This window comes from Anomaloglossus baeobatrachus, chromosome 5 (genome assembly GCF_048569485.1).
Source record: "Anomaloglossus baeobatrachus isolate aAnoBae1 chromosome 5, aAnoBae1.hap1, whole genome shotgun sequence".
NCBI classification, from domain to species: Eukaryota; Metazoa; Chordata; class Amphibia; order Anura; family Aromobatidae; genus Anomaloglossus; species Anomaloglossus baeobatrachus.
Genome location: NC_134357.1, coordinates 505,882,079 through 505,908,174, shown reverse-complemented (window position 1 = coordinate 505,908,174; position 26,096 = coordinate 505,882,079). Strand labels below are relative to the sequence as shown.

Below are 26,096 nucleotides of genomic sequence, written 5' to 3'. Positions count from 1 at the left end.
TTGGATACTAATTTTCAATAACAAACTGTCAATGGTAAATGTTTACATTTTTTTAATAATCAAATGTTCTAAAAAATTGTTTTTCTTTTCTGAGACATTTTGTCAATAAATTGGCTGCTTTCCTGTGTGAGTTTTCAGATGTATAAGATGATTTGATTTCCTATTAAATAATTTTCTGCATTTCATCATGAAAATTGTTTCTCCCCTGTGTGACTTCTCTAATGTGTAACAAGTCTTAATTTAGTATTGCAAGATTTTCCAAATTCTGAACATACAGATGGTTAATGTCCTGTGTGAATTAAATGTCTATCAAGACTAAATTTCTCAGTAAAACATTTTCCACATTTGAAACATGAAAATGGCTTATTTCCTGTATGAATTCTTTGGTGTTGAACAAGGTGATGTTTTAATGTAAAACATTTCCCACATTCTGAACATGAATATAGATTTTGTCCTGTGTGAATTTTTTGATGTGCAATTAAAGTTGATTTTCTTTTAAAAGATTTCCCACATTCAGGGCATGAAAATGCCTTGTTGCCTGAGTGACTTACCTGATGTGTTACGAGACTACATCTCTGAGTAAAACATTTGCCACAATCTGAGCAACAAAATGGCTTCTCCCCTGTGTGAATTCTCAGATGTTTATCAAGGATGAATTTCTGACTAAAATTTTTTCCACATTCTGAACATGAATATGGCTTCTCTCCTGTATGAGTTCTCTGATGAGTAACAAGGTAGGATTTGTATGTAAAACATTTCCCACATTCGGAACATGAAAACGGCTTCTCTCCTGTGTGAATTCTCTGATGGCTAATTAAAGCCGATTGTCGTTTGAATAATTTCCCACATTTGGAACATGAAAATGGCCTCTCCCCTGTGTGAACTCTCTGATGAGCTACAAGTATGAATTTCTCTCTATAACATTTCCCACATTCTGAACATAAAAATGGTTTTTCCCCTGTGTGAATTCTCAGATGCTTACAAAGATTTCCTTTCTGATTAAAACATTTTCCACATTCTGAACATGAAAATTGTTTTTCCCCTTTCTGAGCCTTTTCATGTTCAACAGCCCTTCTGTGAGTTTTGTTTTGCATATTTGTCTTTGATGAAGGAGAAAAAGGACGTCCCTCTGAGCTCCTGGTACAGTCATCTGCCAAGAATAAAAAATTTATTTTTTCAGTAACATTGCATTGGAATTACAGTGGAACCTTTGTTTATGAGCATAATCCGTTCTGGGAGTGTGCTTGCAAAGCAAGTTACTCGTCTAGCAAAGCAAAATTTTCCATAGGAAATAATGCAAGCTCAGACAATTTGTTTCACAACTTGTTCAATGTCCCATCCTGGTCCCCTATTGTGCCATTCCACACATGCGCACGCGCACACACATACACACACACATATATTATGCTCTCCTTACCTTCCGTTCCCTCGCCGGCCTCATGGTTCTTGTAGCTCGCCGGTACAGGATGTGAATCGGGTAACCATCGCGACCGATGCCGGAGGTTCCGCTGCCAGAGCGCTAACGTCAAAGGCATGAGCCGCTTGCCTCTGATTGGCCAGCGAGCTGCCTTTGAGAAGTGGCTGACAGCGGAAGTTCCTCCATCGTTGTGATGGTTACCTGATACACATCCTGTACCGGCGAACTACAAAATCCATGAAGCCGGCAAGGGAAGAGAAGGTAAGGTGAGCATAATATGTGTGTGTGTGTGTGTGTGTGTGTGTAAGTTTGTGTGGACTGCAAGAGCGGGACAGAGCACGGTTAAAGTACGGAACCGGAAGTGTGTGCGGTGAGTATTTGCTTGTACAGCAAAGCTTGCTCGTAAACTGAGTTATAAATTTACAGCAAGCTTTGCTCGTAAAGCGAAATACTCGCAAACCGGGTTACTCATAAACAGAGGTTCCACTGTACGTTACGATTTAATTTAATTTTATACAAAAGAGGGAATGATAGTTTATAGTGTTAGTGATCCTTCATAATGGATTTTTAGGCGATTCCATCTTATACATTCTTTGACAGGCACAAGCACTATGAAGAAATATGTACCAAAAAAAGAGTGCAATGCTAAAATCAATAAGGCAAATATAATAAGATGGGTGCTACATTATGTAGCGTTATGTACATGTCTGAGCCATTTTCCCCCACATGGTTTGGATTTTGATTCTTCTCATTTGGATTCCCATTGGATTCCTCATATATAAGTAACTTTCCTTCCCTACTGTCTGGACCAGTGTCCTATGTGTACTCCTTACCTCCTTTGGCTTCCCATGCAATATATGTGTTTCCTATTTATTGGTTATTTATAAATATAGGTATATTCTAGCCTTGTGTTTGATGTATTTCCAATTGAATGGTCTCTGAGACATGGTGATACCCAGTGGATCGTTCTTCCATTTTACTTATGCATCTTTACCTGAATGATACCCTCCTGATTTCTCATATATCCAACACTTTGGACTTGTTTTTCAGGCATCTGTAACTTATATATCCAGGATACTTTCCTCTTGTATGATGGGAGTCTTTCACTCTATGGATCCTGTAATGTTACATCTTATATAAACGATTTTTCTGTAGCATTATAATTTGTTCGATATTATACTAGCTTGGCCTATTGTGGCTTACAGGGGGTCTTGACCATTACGTTATTTGGTGTTTTTAAATATTTTATAAAATGTTTTAACGAGGGGTCAGTGCCTAATTTTTCTACTGTTTGGGAAGCCCATAAGGCCGTCTTTAGAGGGCAATGTATAGCATTAAGCTCCCGCATTAAAAAAGATAGACTTTATCACAGAGGCCAGCTCCTCCGAAGTCTCCAAGAATTAGAAAATAGGATGACCCTTAACCCATCAATACGTACCCTCAGAGATATAGTAAAGACCCGTGCCCAACTGAAGGACCTAGCGGTCAATACAGCCGAAAAATTACTACTTTATAGTAAGCATAAATACTATGACAAAGGAAATAAATCTCATTCCCTTTTAGCTCACCAACTTAGAGAGGATAGAGGGAACTCATCCGTTTATGCCTTAAGAGATGTGGGGTAGAATATCCTCTATGACCCTACTAAAGTTGCAAAGATCTTCCAGGATTATCTGTCATACTGTATTCCTTGCCTAGCTCCCTACCCACAGACCCAGGAAACAGAGGGAATTGATTCACTCTTTCCTCGAGCAGTGTAAGCTACCTACTCTTACTAGGAGTGCTATAGATACACTGAATAAAGAAATCACGGGTGAAGAGGTGGGAGAGGTGCTTAAATTACTTCCTAATGGGAGGTCGCCGGGTCCAGCCGGTCTGACGTACTTCTATTACAAGGCATTTGCGAATCGACTCACTCCCTATTTAGTTAAACTATTTAATGGTTTCCTCATGGGCTCCCCTATACCCACAAGTATGTTGCATTTATATATTACACTTATACCCAAACCAGGGAAGGATGCTACGGAATGTGCCAATAACAGGCCTATAGCACTCCTTAATGCTGATTTAAACATTTTTACTAAATTATTGGCCCTACTCCTTTCAGTCCTACTCCCTCACATAATAGATAAAGACCAGGTGGGTTTTGTCCCATGTAGACAGGGAGGAGACAACACCAGGAAGATTATTGACTTAGTGGAGGTTGTCAATAAGACGAAGAATGAGGCACTCCTTCTCAGTTTGGATGTGGAGAAGGCGTTTGATCGTCTGGGGTGGCCATTCATGTTTGAGACGTTGCGTCATTTTGGAATTTCGGGTGCATGTATTACTGCTCTGTAAAGTCTATATTCATGCCCCTCAGCTTCGGTCAAGCTTCCTTATGCTACATCCCAACCGTTTCAGATACACAACGGCACTCGTCAGGGATGTCTGTTGTCCCCCCTTCTCTTTGTTATGTGCATTGAGCCATTGGCTGCTGCTATTCGCATGGACCCTAATATCCATGGGGTATTGGTGCGAAACAAAGAGTTTAAGTTATCTTTATATGCAGATGATGTTTTATTGATATTGTCCCATCCACATATCACTGTTCTGAATTTGCATACTCTATTATTACAATTTGGAAGGTTGTCAGGGTATAAGGTTAACCAGAGCAAAACGGAGGCTCTACCCCTTAATATTCTGCAGGTGCGGGTGTCCTCCTTGCGAGAAAATTACAACTATTAATGGAAAGATACATCCTTGACTTACTTGGGGATACAACTAACATCTAAGTATAAGCTCTTATATGAACATAACTATCCTAGATTATTTACTGAACTAAAAAGACTCCTGCTCAATTGGAACAAGCTCCCACTGTCTTTATTCGGAAGACTCTCCGCTGTCAAAATGTCTGTTGTGCCAAAGCTGCTTTATTTATTTGAGACCCTTCCGGTGTGTGTACCATACAAAGAGTTACGCAATATACAGTCCATTATACTTCAATTCGTTTGGGCCCATAAGAGACATAGAATTAAAAAAATGACTTTGCTTGACAGTAGACTGAGTGGAGGACTGGGGGTCCCTGATATAACTAAATATTACTGGGCAGTACACTTATGTCTTATCCCTGTATGGTCTAATCGCTGTGCCTTCTCTAGATGGATGGAAATAAAGAAGCTGTGGCTAGCCCCAACGCATCCCAACTCTTATCTCTGGGGTACCTCATCTAATAAGCCTTACCCACATACCCTGGGCCCTATAGCCTTCACTAAGAAGATCTGGGATTGCTGAGTAAAACAATTTCCACTTAAATCTGAACGCTCTCCTTTGACTTCCTTTCTTTTTAACCCCAAGATGCCAGATGGTATGCAAGGTGCTGTGACTAAGACATGGTTCGACAGGAAGCTCTTTTGTTTTGCTGACATAGTAGACTCCAGGGTCCTTCTCCCTTACGCCACCATATCAACTAATTTTAATCTCCCTGGCAACTCCCAATATAGGTACCTACAAGTTAGACACCTGATGCGCTCCCTTTTTTCCTCCCTAGAAGTCTCTACCCCTACACTCTTTGAAATATTATGCAGAGCTGGGGTCTCCACCAAGGGCCTTATTTCGGACATATATCACATTTTAATTACTCCCTACCCAGAAGACAAGCCAAATCATACATATATGAGTAAATGGGAGGATTTTCTTGGTGAGACCATTCCTTTATGTATGTGGAAACGGATTTGGGATACTGCCTCAAAAACATCCTCGTGCTATGTCTATAAGGAGAACCAGTATAAATTACTCATGTATTGGTATCACACCCCATCACTACTACATAAACTAAATCCGGCTATACCTGATAACTGCTGGAGATGTGGTACTACAGGGGGAGATATACCGCACATATTCTGGGTATGCCCAAATATCCAATGCTTCTGGAAGTTGGTACAATCTCTTATTTACAAAGTAGCCGATCTTAAGATACCCTTAGATCCTAAATTCCATCTATTGAATATTCCACCTGTCCAGTTGGGGAGGAGAGTGAAGCGGTTACTGTTACATATAACCACAGCAGCCAGGTGTCTGATTGCCCGTAACTGGAGGTTAGCCCATCTGCCCTCACTTAATGATCTCCATTCTAGGATCTAAGATGTGAGGAGGATGGAGTATCTATCCGGCATGTTAAATAACATGGTGGATAATTTTGAGTGTGTTTGGTCCCTTTGGGATACTTACTGGGCCAATAAAGAATGATAGCTCGGCATGGTCCTGATGAAAGTTTGATATACACATCCTCCCTATTCCGTCCCCTCCTTCCCTATGTCTCCTTGTCTAGTATTGTATTGTCTGTCTTGTCACATTCTTTGTTTCTAATATATCAATGAATAATATGATGTGTGTCATGATTTATGGTTTAAAATTACTGCTCACGTTTGCGGGCTATATCCATGTATTTTCTCTTTGTTTTGAAAAACTCAATAAAATATTCAGTTATAAAAAAAAAAATATATTTTATAAAATGTTTTCTGTGGTTAACAATAAATATTTACATACTTTCTGCTGATTTGGATGAGCTTATCCATTATATACTGTCTTTCCCCTCCCCTTAATGAGTTTAATTAAGTGATTCCAGTTCATACATCCTCTGACTGGTACAAGCTCTATAGCACAGAGCAAAGCACATTGGAACAGATTGCTCGTGTACATATAAGCAATGGTGTCGGAGATAAAGTAAGGTTTTGTGCATGTTTTAATGTAAACTAAGTAATGGATATAAGAAAAGAGAACAAGTCCTTCATATTCTATATAGGTAATGCAAGCCAATATACACACTTGTTGAATATACAAATATGGAAGCACGGGGAGAGGGGGTGTTCTGAAAAACTATTTGCTGCAGTGTCCTCAGCAAACATAGTTGCTCATTCCCGATTCTTTTTTAGATTACTTAGTCTGTTGTTGGGGCTTGAAAGTTTGTTAAAAAGGCTTTCGAAACGTGCGTCTGGGTTGAGGGACCATCCACTTACAGTATCCACCACTGAGGTATTTATTGTGTTTAGATTTGTGCTTATGTACTTTACTCTTCTTGTATTTGGCCTTGGTGTCATGCATTAAAATTAAGCTTATAAGCCTCTGCATCAGTAGGGAATTGTCGTATTGACATTTGTTTATCTGCACCTCAGCGCCATCTTGAGGACATAACATATAATGCATGATGATTAAGCATATATCCATTCTAAGGTAGTCAGCGTTATTATTGACACTTATACTATGGAATTTTGACATAAGCACCGGTCACTTTTTGCCACTTTATTTTTTCCATTACATGATTTTGGTCTATGTTTGCTCTTAATGCTGCATGGTCCCTCATCAACCATGCATGCTCCATCTGGCTGTAACCCTTATACTTTCTAAAAGCAACATACCATTAGGTTTGTACCAAATTAAGATTTTAGACTACGTTTGGAGAAACCAATATACTTGTTTTGAAGGATATTTATGTCAACAGTGTTAAAAATAAAAACTTTGACAGAGCATTTTTAAAGTTGGTTTCATATTTTTTCCTTTTATATTGTTTACAAAACATATGAAAATAGAAATCTTAAAAAAACCTTTCAGGCAGACAGCAGAACAGTAGCATTAATTTCCCCATCGCCACAGGGCGTTAAAAAAGCAGGGAGGTACGGTCCATGGAACACACAGGCTGTGGGCCGGCAGTTCAATTTGAAAACCGAAGCCATGACTGACTGGCAGGTGTAGGCCTGTTTGTCCTAGAAGCCTGGGACTACAAACAACACAAGTTTCAGACCCATTTCGGAGTCTCAACATTCAAAATCCTTTCAGGCAGACAGCAGTAGAGCAGCATCAATTGCCTCCCTCCCCATAGGGTGTTAAAACAGCAGGGAAGTACAGTGGATGCAACACACTGGATGTGGCGTGGCATTAAAATGTTAAGAATCAAGAGATGCATGACAGACAGATGTAGACCTCTTGCCTGTGAGGGACTTCAGTGCCGGCGAGTGTGTATGATGTGGACGCGTCATGCATACAGGCTTCAGAAGATGGAGGAGCAAGATGGCCTAGATAGGAGGCACCGGTCCCGGAGAACAGCGCCGCCCACCGGGCCAACCAGCAGTGCAGCGACCGGTTTAGGTACTATAAATTGGTTTTTTTATGTTCTCACAGCAGCCTGCGCTCTTATATACAGCATGTTAGAATGCTGTATATAAGAGCCCACTGGTGGTGGCTGCAGATTATAGGCCATAAAACTGGTGACAGGTTCCCTTTAAAGAAGAATACTACTGAGATTTTTAGGCTGAGAAAAGTCTCTTGTACAGAACAGTGAAGCCTGTGGTGACTCGTAATGTTTCTGCCGTCTATATCATAAGTGACCAACATGTACAGTCATATGAAAAAGTTTGGGCACCCCTATTAATGTTAACCTTTTTTCTTTATAACAATTTGGCGTTTTGCAACAACTTTTTCAGTTTCATATGTCTAATAAATGATGGACTCAGTAATATTTCTGGATTGAAATGAGGTTTATTGTACTAACAGAAAATGTGCAATCCGCATTTAAACAAAATTTGACTGGTGCAAAAGTATGGGCACCCTTATCAATTTCTTGATTTGAACACTCCTAACTACTTTTTACTGACTTACTAAAGCACTAAATTGGTTTTGTAACCTCATTGAGCTTTGAACTTCATAGGCAGGTGCAAGTTGCAAGTTGTTCTCCTATTTGAATCTCCTATGAAGAGTGGCATCATGGGCTCCTCAAAACAACTCTCAAATGATCTGAAAACAAAGATTATTCAACATAGTTGTTCAGGGGAAGGATTCAAAAAGTTGTGTCAGAGATTTAAACTGTCAGTTTCCACTGTGAGGAACATAGTAAGGAAATGGAAGAACACAGGTACAGTTCTTGTTAAGCCCAGAAGTGTCAGGCCAAGAAAAATATCAGAAAGGCAGAGAAGAAGAATGGTGAGAACAGTCAAGGACAATCCACAGACCATCTCCAAAGACCTGCAGCATTATCTTGCTGCAGATGGTGTCAATGTGCATCGATCAACAATACAGCGCACGTTGCACAAGGAAAAGCTGTATGGGAGAGTGATGTGAAAGAAGCCGTTTCTGCAAGCACGCCACAAACAGAGTCACCTGAGGTATGCAAAAGTACATTTGGACAAGCCAGTTACATTTTGGAAGAAGGTCCTGTGGACTGATGAAACAAAGATTGAGTTGTTTGGTCATACAAAAAGGCGTTATGCATGGAGGCAAAAAAACACGGCATTCCAAGAAAAGCACTTGCTACCCACAGTAAAATTTGGTGGAGGTTCCATCATGCTTTGGGGCTGTGTGGCCAATGTTGCCACAGGGAATCTTGTTAAAGTTAAGCGTCGCATGGATTCAACTCAGTATCAGCAGATTCTTGACAATAATGTGCAAGAATCAGTGACGAAGTTGAAGTTACGCAGGGGATGGATATTTCAGCAAGACAATGATCCACAACACGGCTCCAAATCTACTCAGGCATTCATGCAGAGGAACAATTACAATGTTCTGGAATGGCCATCCCAGTCCCCAGACCTGAATATCATTGAACATCTGTGGGATGATTTGAAGCGTGCTGTCCATGCTTGGCGACCATCAAACTTAACTGAACTGGAATTGTTTTGTAAACAGGAATGGTCAATTATACCTTCATCCAGGATCCAGGAACTCATTAAAAGCTACAGGAAGCGACTAGAGGCTGTTATTTTTGCAAAAGGAGGATCTACAAAAAAATACTGTCACTTTTATGTTTAGGTGCCCATACTTTTGCACTGGTCAAATTTTGTTTAAATGCGGATTGCACATTTTCTGTTAGTACAATAAACCTCATTTCAATCCAGAAATATTACTGAGTCCACCAGTTATTAGATATATGAAACTGAAATAGCTGTTGCAAAAACCCAAATTGTTATAAAGAAAAAAGGTTAACATTAATAGGGGTGCCCAAACTTTTTCATATAACTGTACATGATTTAAAAGTATATTTAGAGACATTCACTGAGCACAGTGACCTGTGATGGCCCGGACTGGGAATAAAGAAAGTTATCTCCTTTGCAGAAGCTCAAAAATGTTCTATGGACAAGGATGTGAAGCCTTCATACAAGATAGCGTAAAAAAGCATCTTTTTAAGCACTAAGGGGCTATTCATCAAAGTGTTCATGACATTTTTCTGGCACAAAATATGGAAAAGTTGCAGTTTTTCCTCATTGAAGTATCGCAAAATTTTGTGATTTTTGGCATTTTCATGCCAATCTCAGCCAGGTCCACCAACGTGAGTGCAGCATTGACAAGGCTTGGTGGTGTCCACTAAAAATTCATCAAGAATTAGTGACATAACTTATGCCTGTCAGAAATGTAACAAAAAGGTAGACAGCTGCACTCTGTTGTGCTAAGATATGTGAAACAATGAATGTGAGAATACAGACATGCATTACTGCTATGAAAAACATGTATAAATTGAGATACTTCGCACATAAAAATGGGCAGTTTTATGTGAGCCCAACAGCCAATGGCAAGGTAACTTCTTTTTGTTAGGTCATGCCTACTCTAATGCCCTTGCCTTGCCATTGGGCTCACATAAAACTGGAAATGTTTATGTGCTAAGTATTTCAATTTTTACATGTTTTTTATAGCAGTAATGCATGTCTATATTCCCATATTCTTTGTTCCATATATCTTAGCACTACAGAGTGCAGCTGTCTCCTTTTTGTTATTATGTTTCATGTTCAGTTTGCACCCGTTCACATTAGAAAGGTAAGATATGCCATCAGTCTTTTTCTTAGATGTTAGAAATGTTGCTACAGGCTGTCCCTAACGTAGGTACCATTTATGGCAAGCAGCTCAGAGGCGTCCTTTAATGAATTAGCCTCTAAATCTTAAAGCATAAAATCCACATGAAAAGTTCCTTGTGACCACAACCCACAAAAAAATGAATATCTAGTTATAATTTTTCTACGAGCCAGTGACGGTAGAACCTGTGACTTCTCTGCATTTAGTGGTCAGTACTCACCTGTGTGGTTATCTGTAGGAATCTCATTTTTACTCCGCTCATCACCCCTCACATATGTCTCTGCAGTGTTAATATGGGTCAGATCTTCAACCTGAGAATATTATTGTAAAGGTCACAGACAGATGGAGATGTTTGGGGAATGATTTTGAAAAACAATTAAAGATCAAACAAGATCTAACCAATTGGTTCCTTTTCACGATGAGCAGATTCAATAACCAGAAAATTGTGAGAAGATGAAGACAACATCTAATGTCTATGATCAGCTTTATCCTGTCATTTCCACCAAGTATAAACCATACACTGAATGGCCACATTATTAGATACACCCATCTAGTAGTACGTAGGGCCTCCATCGGTCTTCAGAACTGCAGAAATTAATCACCTCAGACTCCTCTAGGTGATGAGATTGTTCCCCAGGAATACTGGTCACTGCCAACAAGATCATTTCTTGCTGCAAATTAGATGGAGGAACTGACATTCTCTGAACAACCTCATCTACCTTGGCCCAGAGATGCTTTATAGGATTAACATCTGAGGATTATGAAGGACGGGGAAACAAGAAGAAGTCATGTTATGTTCCTGGTGTAAAGAAATGGCAGATTCTGGCACCCACCGGACAGAATTGCTGTGTAAAAATAAAAAAAATTCTGACCCTCCCATTATCAGTTAGGATTCATCCGAGCAAACAATAATTTACATTGCTCAGTGACATCATTTTCAGTCTCTTTTACCAAATGACTTGTTTTCTTTTCCGTTTCCATTAATATACACTTGTCACCATTACACGAAAAACCAAAGGAAGTTGTCAATTTTTTAATGCTGGTCCCGGCTAATCTTACACCAATGACATTGCTCAATCTTCCCATTCAGAAAACTGATCACTCCGATTTATGCTGCACTCTGCGGTCATGTGTCTAATAAATGTCAGATGGGAGCGTGAAAGTGCCTCTAATTAGTTGGCCATTCAGTGTATAATACTGGTAGAAACAAGACTGAACACAAAACCTTCACAGCCGTCTACACATCATAGGGAGATTTCATGACATCTTCTCTCCATCTACCTGATCATCCTGAGGAACATCTGGATTTTCTTGTTTACAGTCCTGTGGAAGAAGAGGACGGGGACATCTCTCTGGTGTTGTCCTCTCACTGGATAGAACTGGAGGAAACACATACAGGGACTGAATTCATTCTTTACATACAGATAATTATAGGCCGTGTGTATTTAGCCCTGAGTATTACCTGGTGATGTGAGGGGCTGAGGAACCTCCATCATGACCTCCTTGTACAGATCTTTGTGTCCTTCTAAATACTCCCACTCCTCCATGGAGAAATAGACGGTGACATCCCGACACCTTATAGGAACCTGACACATACAATGATACCGTCATCCCCAGATCCCTTCATAGCGTTACTGTATAATGTCCCAGCATTCCCAGCAGTGTCACCTCTCCAGTCAGCAGCTCAATCATCTTGTAGGTGAGTTCTAGGATCTTCTGGTCATTGATGTCCTCATGTATCAGGGGATGAGGTGGAGGCCCCGTGATTGGGCTCAGGGGTCTTCCCCATCCCTCAGACACAGGGTCCTGACAGTGATCACTAGAGGTCTTCTTCACTACTGTGTAATCCTGGATATGGAGAGACACATTAATAAATCTCACTACAGACATTTCCAGAGTCCTCACCTCTCCAGTTCTGTCCATCTGTTATTCCCATAGATAAGAATGATGTAATGTGACGTCATCAGAATCTCTCACCTCTCCAGTAATCCGGAAGAGGATCTCTAGGGTGAGGTGTAATATCCTCTTCGCCATCTTGTCCCTGTCCCTATCCATCCTTGATGGGTCAATCAGGAAAATTCTCTTATATAGAAGATCTGAGAGGATCCGATATTGTAGGGACCTGAATGGGGAGAAGATGATTATTTAATATCCTAAGCCCAGAACTTCCTCATCTTTATGTAGCTTCACTATATGACATGTTGCTTTCTTGTATCTGTAAGGCCGTGTTCACACGTAGCATAAATACGGTGTATTATTTTCTGCAGGTGTCCGCACCCAACTACACAATAACAATCTCCCCTGATTATTGCTTTTATTCTGCATTTTTATTGCCTTTTCCTCCTTATTTGATGCATTTTTGGAGCAGATGTGAATCTGCATTTTTAATGTGGTTTTATAGTACAGAAAAGCTTTGATTTTGCACTTAAAATAATTGTGTTTTTTTACTTACTTTTTTTCAGGCTCCACGCAAAAGATTATAATTATATATAAATATATAATTATAGATAAAAAAAACCCACCAAAACATACTACGGTTTTACTGCATTTTTTCTCTAAAAGGCCAAGTTCACACATTGAGTTTTGGTGAGTTTTTTACCTCAGTATTTGTAAGCCAAAACCACAAGTGGGTAAAAAAATACAGAGGTGGTGCCCGTGTTTCTATTACACGTTTCTTCTAATTGTTCCACTCCTGGTTTCGGCTTACAAATACAAAAGGTAAAAAACAACTCACCCAAAATGTGCACGTGACCAAAAGTTCCCATGTAAAATCTCCAGAGCTGTTACCGGCTTCACATGATCACTACATCTAGTCCTGGCCCCGTCCTGCCCCCGGTATAACACACAATCCACCTATAGTCACACACAGAGATTTATCACAGAATATCTCCAATCCAGCACCAAAAACACAGAACAAATGTAAAAGGGAAAATATAAAATATCACGTTTCTAAAATATTTTCTATAGACAAGGCTAAGACTGAGTGCACACAGTGTGTTTTTATCGCTTTTTCTGATGCCTTTTTGAGTGCATTGCATTATCAGGATGCTTGATCAAGTACCAAGTAGTGCTGAGAATTCTGAACGATCATTACTTGAAGCTCATAGGCCTCAATGCAAAAGCTCCTATTCCCTCCGTCCCCGGCTCCTCATTACCGGCCTCCAGTGTAGACTTCTCCTCCAGCTTCTCCTTTGTTTCCTATGTGTAGAGAGCCCCGGTCCTTTCCCCCAGCACTGAGTCCTGTTCCCTCCGTCCTCGGCTCCTCATTACCGGCCTCCAGTGTAGACTTCTCCTCCAGCTTCTCCTTTGTTTCCTATGTGTAGAGAGCCCCGGTCCTTTCCCCCAGCACTTAGTCCTGTTCCGTCCGGCCCCGGCCCTTCATTACCGGTCTCCACTGCAGACCTCTCCTCCAGCTTCTACTGTGTTTCTGGCTGTTTCCTATGTGTAGAGAGTCCCGGTCTTTTCCCCAGCACTGAGTCCTGTTCCCTCCATCCCCTCATTACTGGTCTCCGGTGCAGACTACTCCAGCTTCTCCTGTGTTTCCAGCTGTTTCCTACCATGTTTCCCTTAAAATAAGACCTCCCCCGAAAAGAAAACCTAGCAGGATTTTTCAGGTAGGCTTAAATATAAGACATCCCCTGAAAATAAGACCTAGCCGTGTTCAATAATGAAGTGTCCATGCAGCGGTAAAAAAGTCAAAGATACTGCAGGACACTTCATTATAGACAGCGGACCCCCCCCAGAAGAGAGAAGAAAGAAGACCCCCGATCATACTCACCAGACGCTGATCGGGAGCAGGTGAGCGCATCAAGGTCCTGCGGCGGAACACATACACACACACAAATCAGATCACATACAAACACAAACACACACACACACACACACACTACATATCGCATCCACACACTCACCACATCCAGCGATATCGCTTGCTTCTTGGCACGCGTAAGGACTTGCGACGCTGTGCAGTGGATCTTCCGGGACCTGTGGGATCATCACATGGCCAGAAGCACGTGGTATCTCCGGATGTTGTGAGTGTGTGCGCGCGATTGTACAGGTATGTGCGATATCGTGTGTGTGTGTGCGATCGGATGTATGAGTGTATGCTGTCTGATGTGCGAGTGTTGCACGGATGCAGGGGAGGACGGTGTGCAGCACAGCTGCCTGGAACGCCCTCCGGAGAGTACAGAGAGGAATGATGTGGAATCTGTGTGTGTGTGTGTGAGAGTGTGTATGCTATCTGATGTGTGAGTGTGATCTGATGTGTGTGTGTGTCGACCAGATGCAGGGGAGGCGTGCAGCACAGAGATCACAGGGAGGAATGATATGGAATCTGATGTCTGTGTGTCTGTCTATATGTGTGTATGCTATCTGATGTGTGAGCGTATGTGTATGTGTGTGTATGCTATCTGCTGTGTGAATGTGTGTTCTGATGTATGTGTGTCGGCCAGACGCAGGGAGGGCGACGTGCTGAGAGATCTGGGAGCCATACAGCCGCCTGTGGCTGGTAATTATGATGATCCTGGGAAGGGGGAAGTCTGCTTTTTGTGGGTGGTTAAACTCACCCCAAACAATGTCTCCTAGAGAATAAGACACCCCCTGATAATAAGACCTAGTGCTTTTTTCGGGGCAAAAAAAATATAAGCCAGTGTCTTATTTTTGGGGAAACAGGGTATGTACAGAGAGCCCCGATCCTTTCCCCCAGTACTGAGTCCTGCTCCCTCCGTCCCCAGCCCCTCATTACCAGTCTCCATTGTGGACTTCTCCTCCAGCTTCTCCTGTGTTTCCTATGTGTAGAGAGCCCCGGTCCTTTCCCCCAGCACTGAGTCCTGTTCCCTCCGTCCCCTCATTACCGGTCTCCAGTGCAGACTTCTCCTCCAGATTCTTCTCTTACATGCAGCTGCTTCCTACAGACACACCTCTGACTCATCCCATGTGACCTGATCACATGACTGTGACATCATCACAGGTCCTGCAGATCTTTTACAGAATAGAAGGAGGATAACCCCTGCTCGGTGCATTATTCCCTCTGCACACATTTTCCTTTCCTTTCTCCCGGGCAGGAGGAGTTGTCAGAGGGTCGGTGGCAGTGAGGGACATTCAGCCGCCGCCCGAGACTGCAGGGCACAGACTCAAATCCAGTTGTGTCCGCTGGAGCCGGGACGGTTGGGAGCTGCGGGTTTATTTTTGCTCCTTCATAGTTGTAGCAGCCAGAACTTCCTCCTCTTTATGGAGCTTCACTGTACGACATCTCGCTTTGTGTCTGTAAGGCCGTGTTCACACGTTACATAAAAACTGTATTTGATGCTGATGTGAAGCCTCATTTTTCATGTGTTTTTTATACTGCAGAAAAGCTTTAATTCTGCATTTGTAAAAGTCAAATATGGTGAAGCTTCAAAGGTGTTTTGAGGTTATTTTGCTGCCTCTGGCACTGGGTGTCTTGACTGTGTGCAAGACATCTTGAAATCTGAAGATTACCAAAGGATTTTGGGTCACAATGTGGTGCCCAGTGTCAGAAAGCTGGGTTTGTGTGTTAGGTCATGGGTCTTCCAGCAGGACAATGACCACAAACTTCAAGAAGCCCCCAGAAATGGATGAAAACAAAGTCTTGGAGTTCTCTGAAGTGGAAGCAATGAGTTCGGATCTAAATCCCATTGAATGTTCATACCAAGCACAGACATTATGAAAAAAAGTTCGGGTAGTTTACGTATAAACATCACTTGCACGAGCATCTCGGTGCTCAGACAAGTACAAGCTGCTTGCAGTGTTTGAATGGCTCTTACTGGGGGTAACAAAAGTATGAGCAGATGTCGTCTGCAGCAAAAATATAAAACAAATTGGAAAACCCCCTCCCACCAACCTCTGCAAGTGTTTTGTGTGTGGCTGGATGCATGTGGGTGGAGCTCCGAACTACCAAATTAGTGACTTCAATTGGGGTTCAGGTTAAGTCTCGGTCCCAAACCGAACTCTATCTAAAGTCCGGATGAAGCCGCCGAACTGAATTTCAACGGGCCCACTCCTCTTTAGTGGAGAGATCTTAAGGCTACGTGCGCACGCTGCAACTTTGTGGTGACCACAAAGATGCAACTTTTTGGTTCAAAAAAACCCCGCACCGTCGGCATGCATTTTTTTTCCACTTTTTACTTTGTTTTTTTACCGCATTTTTGCCCAGCGTGTTTTGTAAGTCAAATCTATTGACTGGAAGGGCTCAAAAACACTGGCAAAAATGCAGAAAAAATTGATATGCTGCATCTTTGTGGTCACCATAAACACGCAGCCAAAAAAAAGCTGCAGCGTGCAGACAGCAATAATGAAATCTCATAGAGTTTGCTGGGGAATGAACTGCATGTAGTTTTGGGACCAAAACTGCACCCAGAAAAAGTGGCAAAAAACGCAGCGTGCACACAAGGCCTAAAATTGCTGTTAGGAGAAGGTGTCCTTCAAATATGAGAGACCTGGAGCAGACTGTAAAAGAAGATTTGTCCAAAATTACAGTTGAACTTGACAGAAATATGAAACTTGCTGATGGTTATAGGAAGTGAGTGATTGCAGCAATTTATTCTAAAGGATGTACAACCAAATATTATGTTGAGGGTATCAACAATTTTGTCCAGCTGTCACCTGGTGTTCAGCTCTAAACTTACCGAGTGTCATGGCGACTTCTGACCCTGTTCACACTGCAGAGTCTGACACGTCACAATATGGTTTCCCTGGTGCTTCTGAGTAGCACAGTCAGACTTGGGCATCGACTAGTTGTGTGCTTATTAGTGATCAGTCTAGCAGGAGTTCATTTCTGCTAGCCTGTGGATGTCTGCTAGTGTGCCGCCCCCGTGTCAGCAGCCGGGCTGCTCGAATCTGGATCTGCGGTGGCTCGAGGGGCGTCCGGACCCGGGGTCCGTGCGGCCACTCAAATGAAGGGGGTACTTACAGGGGATTGTGTTTAGAGTTCGTGACGCCACCCGTGGTATGTGGTAATGTGGAGTACCACCGCTGCAATTGGTAGTACCCGGGGGTGATGGAGTGGGGCAGCCAGGTGTTAGAACCCTCCACGGGTAGGGGGAATGCCCCGGGACTCGGTTATGGTGTCTGGGGAGTGCCGTTGGGTACAAAGGGAGTCACTTTTGTACTCACTCAGTCCATAATGCTGACACCGACAACTGGATAAACCAAAGTTCTGGATACCGCTGCCGCCAAGGGGAGCTAGTCCGGGTGGGTGCTGCCTGGTGATGGTGCTGCCTGGTGATCCGTGACCTTCAACCTGGCACTAAGTTCACTTCTCTGTTGGTCCCGGTAGTATGGAACTAGTCGGGTCCTGCTCCCCAGTATGGCTAACTGTGGAAGCTTGCTCTTCTCTACTACTGCTGACACTTCTGACCTCCCCTTAACCAACCCCCCAAGTGGGCGACCCTATTCCACTCAGGCCGTCCACTGGTGTGTCTGGTGGGTGTGGTGCAGAGTGTACCCAGGATTTTAATCAGCTGATGTAGGCAACACCATGTAGTTAGAGACCCACAACCAAGAAGGAGTCGGATATTGCATGGAAGGGCAGATTGTGCAATCCCCTGTGATGACCCGATAGTCCAGGGGCGCCACACTAGAGTCACAGGTTACAGGAGATCTATCACAGCCACCTCCGCCCTGTAAATGATGGTGGAGCTTGTTCCCCCCACTCCGACTATAGCTTTATTTGCGATACCTGTCCTTGTGCTGTGGTGATCTTGTTCTATTGCTCTCCTGTGCGTTATTTGGCGTGTTGTGGAAATATTCTCATAGTCTGTTTATTTCCTCCTGACCATCTATTGTCTTACCTCTGTGTGTTTTTGTGCAGTAAGTTTAAGTTTTGGGTTCTCCCTTGTGTGGAATGTTAAACCACTCCTATCCTGGCCCACTCCATGGGTATAGACCAGGGTTATTCAGAAGCTAGGGTTAGGAATGTAGCCCAAACTTAGTCACCATAAGATGTATCTTTGGGAACTAGGGCCAGTGTAGGTGCCCCTGTTCCAAGTTATCTTGTCACATCAGCCCATTTTTAGAGTTTTGTGTGAAATGATGTCCTATTTGCCTTTTTTTGTGTTGTGCTGAAACACACAAAAGAAATAAACTTCTGTATGACAAAACATGTTTAATTGTAAAAATTTTCTGGGAGAACCACTTCATTTTCTAAAACAATTTCAAGGCTGCTAACACATTCGGCCATGACTGTGTTATGTGGCGTTTTGTGATGTTTATTAATTTCTACATTGAAAATTAAGTTTTTGAATTTATTATTATTTAGAAATTTTAATAGAAGAAAAAATTAATCTTTATTTTCACTCTACAATACAGGTACATAGAAATGCATTGGTTCATAGCTGTCCGCCCACCCGTTAAATCCCCACATGTGCTGCTTGCATGTACCAATGGGCTCTCTCGCTGGCCAGTGCCAGCGTGCTCAGGACGGACTTTGTGGGTGGGTTTAGCGCTCTGCTCTTCCATCCCACAGCAGCTACAAAACTTCCAACGATGTGTGCCCGCCCTCCTGTGCTGTATGCCTTGCACCTGCTCTCCGATGCTGTGTCACCCCCAGTGTTGTGTTCCCTCCAATGCTGTATAAAACCCACAGAATTATGTTTGTGCTCCGCAAGTGCTGTCTGTGCACCCCAGTCTTCCCCTAGTGATGCCTGTGCCCCCCCTTAGTGATGTCTGTGCCCCCCTAGTGATGCCTGTGCCATCCTAGTGATGCCTGTGCCCTCCTAGTGATGCCTCTGCCCCTCCAAGTGATGCCTGTGCCCCCCTAGTGATGCCTTTGCCCCTCCTAGTGATACCTAGTGATGCCTGTGCCCCTTCTAGTGATATCTGTGCCCTGCCTACTGATGTCAGTACCCACCTCCTGATGTCTATGCCCCCTAATGCGTTCTGTGCTGCCCTAGTGATGTCTGTGCCCCCAGTGCTGTCTGTACCCCACAGTTAAGTTTATGCCTCTCAGTGACGTCTGTGCCCCAGCCCCTCTTGTGATGTATATGTCCCAGCCCCTCCTGTGATGTATATGTAGCGCCCCTGAAGCCATCAGGGTGCTACAACGTTCTAGAAAGTTAGCAATATACAAGACTAGATCCACAGTGGTAATTTATTAAGTAGCTGGACCAATAACTGTGCCAATACAATGAGCCAATAGAATAATCAAACATAAAACATAACTTTTACTATTCCATATATAAAAATGAACTGTAGTTCATAAAATGAGTTAAAACCAAGGTTCACAATCGTCCCAGTAATGAGACGATTAACCAGATCCAAATATAGGGATAGTTGTTTCACACTTTTTTAAGTGTTTCATTCCACATGTTTTAATTCATAGTTTTGATGCCTTCAATGTGAATCTACAATTTTCAGAGTCCTGAAAATAAAGAAAACTCTTTGAATGAGAAGGTGTGTCCAAACTTTTGGTCTGTACTGTATATATGTTTACAGCTAACCTTTGCACTTTATTTTCCCTGTGACTATCATCTTGTAAATTTCGACAGTCTTATCATTATTGTTACCTCTGTTATTTTCCACATCAAAATCCAAAGGAATAGCCAATTTGGCTTTACTGTTAACTATACTCCTAGGATTTGTATAATCTAATTAAATTAACAGCGTGTTAACCCTCCGCATCCTTGTGTGTTTTGTACACTGTAACACTGCATTTTTAATGTTTTTTGTATGTCTATCACGTACTGTATTAAATTTTCTAAAAATAAAGTATCTCTATATTTAATATGCGGAATTACTCCTAGTCCTGTTTTTGTGAATAATATAAGCTATATGGAGTTAGCATAAAATGCACAATATAATGCAAATCTGGATATATTTGTTGCTAATACACATGCATATGTAGGACACGGATTTTTCTTAGGATCATGGTAATTATTATACTCATATAGTACATGTATTAATTGTACATTTTCACCGATTTTTTTTATATATATATATATATACTTTTTTTATTTTATATCTGTTTTCATATTCACACATAAGTATAACACTTTTTATCTGCATATTAATTGTATATTTCACAGATTTGTTTTATATATTATGGTTTTGATATATCTGTCATCACATTCACACATAAGTATAACACGCTATCTGCATATTTCACTTTTGTACTGATTTTTAACATCTACATTCTGTATTTATATATCACATGTAATTATTTTATTTATGGAAATATAATATAGAAATTATGCACAATATTTGTGTAAGCTATTTTAATGTTTTCTGTATTTATCTCTATGTATATGCATTGATCTTATATAAAAGTGTATTGTATTATATTTTTCTATTTATGACCATGGTGACTGGTGCGCATGCCCCGTCTTCATGCATCACGCCGTCGGTGGGCGTATCTTTATTGCCCTACTTCCCGCCTTTGCTAGGCGTCGCACTGTCATGTGATTTTGTCACGTGATGGTGCGGCCTGATGGAGGCTGGGACCGGGTTATGTGGGGCAATGACGCGCCATACTGACTATGTCATGCTCTTGTACGGCTCATGCGCACTTACGTGTCCGCACCGCTTATTTATGACTGGCTTGGACGGTGTATTTAGGGATGCCTCCAGCCGGTGTGACGCCACGCCCCCTAACGAAGGCTTGTGCTGAAACGGACGTAGGGAAGCGTGGTGGCGCCATTCCAGCAGGAGGAGATGTCAACAGGTATAATCTTTACCTAACCGCATAATGACCTTGTTGGTCTATCTCTGGCGGCAAGTTTGAATCAGGTCCGACATACGCCTGGATGCGTGAATCGGGCACCTGTGGAGGGTCATGTTAAAGCGATGCTTAGTGACGTCCACAGCTGATATCCCACTTGGACTCCCCTGATGATCCAGTTTGAAACGTTGGGAGTGGGAACCACTGAAATTGCCTGACTGAGGTTACCTGGCTATATGGGATTTGATGTGCTGGGAAACAGCCCCCCTGTTATGGAGCCGGTAACTTGCAATTAATGCCTGCCTGTCATCTTGGGATTTGGTAAGACCATTCCTTATTTGAGAGGAATATTTTCAGTTATAATTCCTCAGTGCAATAAAATCTGCCTATAATACACGTTGAGACAGGCTCCGTTGACCGGGGATCTGAAATGTGATTAACCCTTTGTGTATATACTGCAGCTGGATGGAGTGCTTGTTGGCATGTCTACCCACTAAAAATTAAACCAGCTGAGGCAGTCCGTTTATCTAGGATCTCAATATCCCTATATTTGGATCTGGTTAATCGTCTCATTACTGGGACGATTGTGAACCTTGGTTTTAACTCATTTTATGAACTACAGTTCATTTTTATATATGGAATAGTAAAAGTTATGTTTTATGTTTGATTATTCTATTGGCTCATTATATTGGCACAGTTATTGGTCCAGCTGCTACAACGTTCTGCATCCCCACAAGGAAGCAGGACTTACCCCCTTAGGGACCCAGAACACCAGTGCCGGTAATGCCAAAAACCCAGGTAATCTCAGTTTTTCCCAACAATCCCCCATACAATGGTACTTAGCTAGGGTGGGACCAATGGATGGCCGCCTAGTGGTGGAGCCACTCCAGTCCACTAGTTGACCAGGTGGGAGGGACAGACTGTGGAGAGTAGTCAGTCTACGTCTGAACTGCAGTAACAGTGGAGAGGAGAGTTGAGTAGTGACTGTAGAGGTGTGAAGGGGGAAGTGAAGTGACACCCTGACTCGGGTTAACGGTGACCTGATACCCAGGAGAGGTAGTTGCCGGTGGAGTACGGTGGAGTACTACCGGAATTATGCACCGATGGGGTACAGGACCCTAGGACAGGAAAGAGCTTCAAGCTGACCTGTTAACACCTGCAGAGCAAAGGGAACAATCAAGGACCTTGCTGACCCTAAAGAATCCGAAAACCCAGTAGCAAAGAGAGAATCGGGGACAGGACCAGAGACTCCAACCCCACAGGGTTCACGCTACCGTCAGGCGGACAGAAGTGGACAAACCACAGACTAGGGACCCCCAGTGTTCCATACCACGGGGACCCACTTACCAGAGACAGGTGCAGGGGAAGAAGATACCAGAGAAACCAGACTAGCACTGGGACAAAGGGGACCTGGAGGCGAAACCAGCCGACCTCGGGCAACGAGATAACATCCAAGTGAGTAAACCAGTTGCACTGAATACCTGTCTGGACTCCTTCTTCTGATGCCCACTGCACCATACACCCGCTGGGGCAATACCCTACTTGCGGAGGGACTACCATACTAGCTGCTAATACTATCAGCCCCAGTAGAGACACTTTACAGCGGCGGCTCCCTACATATAGCCGCAACACCGCAAGTGGCGTCACGAATACACTTTATTCACCAATCCCCTGTAAATATCCCCATTACAAAAAGGGCCCAGGGCACAAAACCAGGTAACAGCCACCACTGTGACATTCCCAATAGAGACTCTGCCTGGAACCAAGTACCCCATATCCCTGGGTGCTACATATATGCCCCATTGTTTCCTGTTTTGTGTATGCCCCCAGCGTCTCCTGTGATGTGTATGCCCGCCCCAGTCTCTCATGTAATATATATTACATTGGAGATGCTGTGGCATACACATAACAGGAGGGCCTGGGGGCATATATATCACAGGAGGAACTGGGGGCATATACATCACAGGAGGGTCTGGGAGCATATACATCACAGGAGGGGCTGGGAGCATATATATCACAGGACGGGCTGGGAAATATTCAGTGGGGGGAAAAAAGTATTTATTCAGCCACCAATTGTGCAAATTATCCTACTTAAAAAAATGAGAGAGGCCTGTAATTGACATCATAAGTAGACCACAACCATGAGAGACAAAATGGAAAATCAAAATCCAGAAAATAAACCTTGTCTGATTTGGCAAGTATTTTTTGAATATTATGGTGGAAAATAAGTATTTTTTTTCTTCAACTTTTTATTTTGAAAAGGTTTTTTAACATATTTTACAACCAAAAATTAGGACAAATATACAGGTATCAGAAATAATTCTCAGGCATGCAGTCAAATACAATGCAATAGGGGCATATCAGAAGATAAATGGAAAGTAAACAGTTTGTTATCCCATGTAAGAGTAAGAGAAGATAGAGGTCAAAGCCCAACCTGGAGGTCTCGATAGCAAATTCTCACATCCCGTTAATATATAATGCAAAAACATCCAATACCATAGAGACCTTTACTACCCTATATCTGGTATGAATTCGCAAAAGTGTCCCACAAAGACCAAGTTGTTATAAACCCATCCATTGTGTTATGAAGCTGGGCCGTTAATCTCTCCATATTTCTGACATCTATTATTCGAGCATACAGATCTGAGACAGACGGAGGCGCCACTCTTTTCCAGAACAATGACACCAAGCACTTGGCAGCTGTGAGGATATGAAGCAGCAATTTTATCTCTGGTTTACTTAGAAAAGATGGGAGGGCATTCAACAGGTAGACCACCGGATCCCTGCTTATGTTTTTACCGACCAATCTGCCTATCAGGGTTTCCACCTCCCCCCAGAAACCTTCTATGGCTGGGCATGTCCAAAATATATGATATAAGGATGCCCCGCTGAGTCCACATCTCCAACAGACATCTGGGCAAGCACGGTTAAACCTATGCAGTAGCTCCAGGGTATGGTACCATGTCATAAGGACTTTAACTTGGTTTTCCTTATAGAGAGTACTAATTGAGGACCTGAATGTCCTCGCCCATATGACCGACCAGAGTGCCTCCGACAGCGGTCTCCCCACCCAGCCCTCCCATCTCCTCTTATATGTGTGCTTCACTGTGTCCGAGGGATTCCCCGCCACCAGTATTGCATAAATGGCTGAGATTAGTCCCCTGGTCGAGGACCGGCCTGAGCAGAGAGTCTCAAATGCCGAGGGGCGGCCTACCTCCCTCTGTCCCATAATATCCGCATAGAAGTGTGATATTTGTTGATACGAGAAGTATAGATGGAAGGGTAGTTTATATTGGTGTCGCAAGTCCGAAAATGGCTTGAGTTTTAATGTGGTTGGATTAACTATATCCCGAAAGCAATAGAGACCCGCCTCAGCCCACCGCCCGACTACCTCTGGGCTCATACCTGAAGTTAGATGTGGGGTGAACATGAAGGGGGTCAGCAGGGAAGATTGTGATGCCAACTGGAACTTCATCCTACACTGTCGCCATAGGTCTCTTGTGAATGCCATTGGGCCCAAGAGATCTCTAGAGGGGGTTTCGACAGGCCGGCCCCAGATTAGAGAGCTTGGATGAAAAGGAGCCATCCAAAGCTTCTCTATTTCTGTCCATTTATTGAAGGCTGGTAAAGTCGTCCAGGAGGCCAGGCAACGTAAGTGTGAAGCATAGTAATAGAGTGTAATATTCGGGCAGGACAAGCCTCCCCTAGTGCGTGGTGCGCATAGGACCGAATCTGGGATTCGATGTCGCCCCGAGTGCCAAATAAAACGCAAGAGCGATGATTGAACCTTTTTTAGCACCCCTAGGGGTACTCGTACTGGGAGAGTTTCAAACAAGTACAGGAATTTAGGAATGATTGACATTTTAATTGTGGCAATTTTACCTAGAAAAGAGATCTGCAAGGAAGACCATTTCTTTAGACTATTTTCAACTTCTCGTATCAAGGGTGGGAAATTTGCCTGATATATTGTCTTGTAATTAGAAGTTATCTTGACTCCGAGATATCGCAGAGAGTCTGTGCGCCAAGAATACTTAAAATTTTGTTTAAGGGACTGTAATTTAGCCTCCGGAATGTTGAGAGGTAAGGCCTCAGTTTTGTCCGAATTAAGTTTATATCCCGAAAGCCTAGCGTATTGGGCTATTTCCTTGTGGAGGTTTGGTAGGGAGATCACAGGGTTGGTCAGAGACAGCATAACATCATCCGCAAATAAGGCTATTTTGAAGGATTTCTCTCGCACTTTGATCCCCATAATATCTGGGTTATGTCTGATATGCTCCGCCAGTGGTTCAATGCTAAGAACGTAAAGCAGGGGGGACAACGGGCATCCCTGCCTAGTTCCGTTTCTGATAGGGAGGGGCCCCGAATGTGCATTGGGGAGGCGGATTGTTGCCGCAGGAGAAGAGTACAATCCCCCGAGCGCCGAAACAAATGGCCCCGACAGGCCGAAATGGCCCAAAACAGAGAACATGAAGGACCAATCCAGCCTGTCGAAAGCCTTCTCCGCATCTAGCCCCACAAGCAGTGCTTCCATTCCCCCCTTATTCACCACGTCCACCAAATTCAAAATCCTTCGAGTGTTGTCTCCTTCCTGGCGATAACGTACAAAACCAACCTGATCCTTATGGATCAGATGTGGGAGCCAATTGTTTAGACGGTCAGCCAGTAGTTTAGTGAATATCTTTTTTTTTTTAATCCAATCAATTTTTATTGTAGGAAGTTACATTACAAAAAAAGGAGAAATTCAGGTATCATTGGCAATAATACACAAAGAAAACAACGCTGTAACATGTAGTAGTGTCACCTTTGATTATGATTCACATTTCCTGTCACACCACCACCAATCATGTCTGATACAAGTTGCAACTTTTTTAGGTTAATCAATACCCAATACGTATAGAATCAACCTACCAATTTACTCTTTAATCCTCAAAATGAGGGATCCAAACAACCAGAACCAGAGAGTAAGAAAGGAAGATAAGAAAAGGGAGGGGAGAGAGAGGTGGGGGAGAGGGGGAGAACCATGGATGGTTGCAAGGAGGCAACCAGGGGAGGGGGAGGGGGGAGGGAGGGAATTGGATGGCGTTTTGGGGTAGCCCGAGCAGTAACAACAGAGATTTAAACACCTTGACTATTGACATGTGGTATGGGTGAACACCCTGCGTAACACACACTTTGAGCCTATTTGACCCGTTT

At 42.8% G+C, this 26,096-nt stretch overlaps 2 protein-coding genes across 2 annotated transcripts in view; both read right to left on the bottom strand.

Moving 5' to 3' along the window:
• The window catches only part of LOC142311966 (uncharacterized), a 244,957-nt gene that overhangs the window by 135,926 nt on the left and 82,935 nt on the right, over positions 1-26,096 (bottom strand). The gene's annotated exons all lie outside the window — the stretch shown is intronic.
• On the bottom strand, positions 14-15,120 carry LOC142310432 (uncharacterized). The gene is made up of 7 exons (XM_075347961.1): positions 14,976-15,120; positions 12,209-12,353; positions 11,900-12,079; positions 11,694-11,817; positions 11,513-11,610; positions 10,452-10,542; positions 14-1,150 (listed from the first exon to the last, which is right to left on the bottom strand). Exons 2-7 carry the CDS (start codon positions 12,284-12,286, stop codon positions 282-284), a joined length of 1,440 nt encoding a protein of 479 aa, XP_075204076.1. The 5' UTR covers positions 12,287-12,353; positions 14,976-15,120; the 3' UTR covers positions 14-281.

Bases quoted from the DNA above. Each gene is read 5' to 3' on its own strand.
- LOC142310432 (XM_075347961.1), bottom strand. From the start codon at position 12,286: ATGGATAGGGACAGGGACAAGATGGCGAAGAGGATATTACACCTCACC. The intron at 12,080-12,208 runs GTGAGAGATTCT...CTCCATATCCAG, and splicing joins TCTTCCGGATTACTGGAGAG to GATTACACAGTAGTGAAGAA. The intron at 11,611-11,693 runs GTAATACTCAGG...TGTTTCCTCCAG, and splicing joins TCAGCCCCTCACATCACCAG to TTCTATCCAGTGAGAGGACA.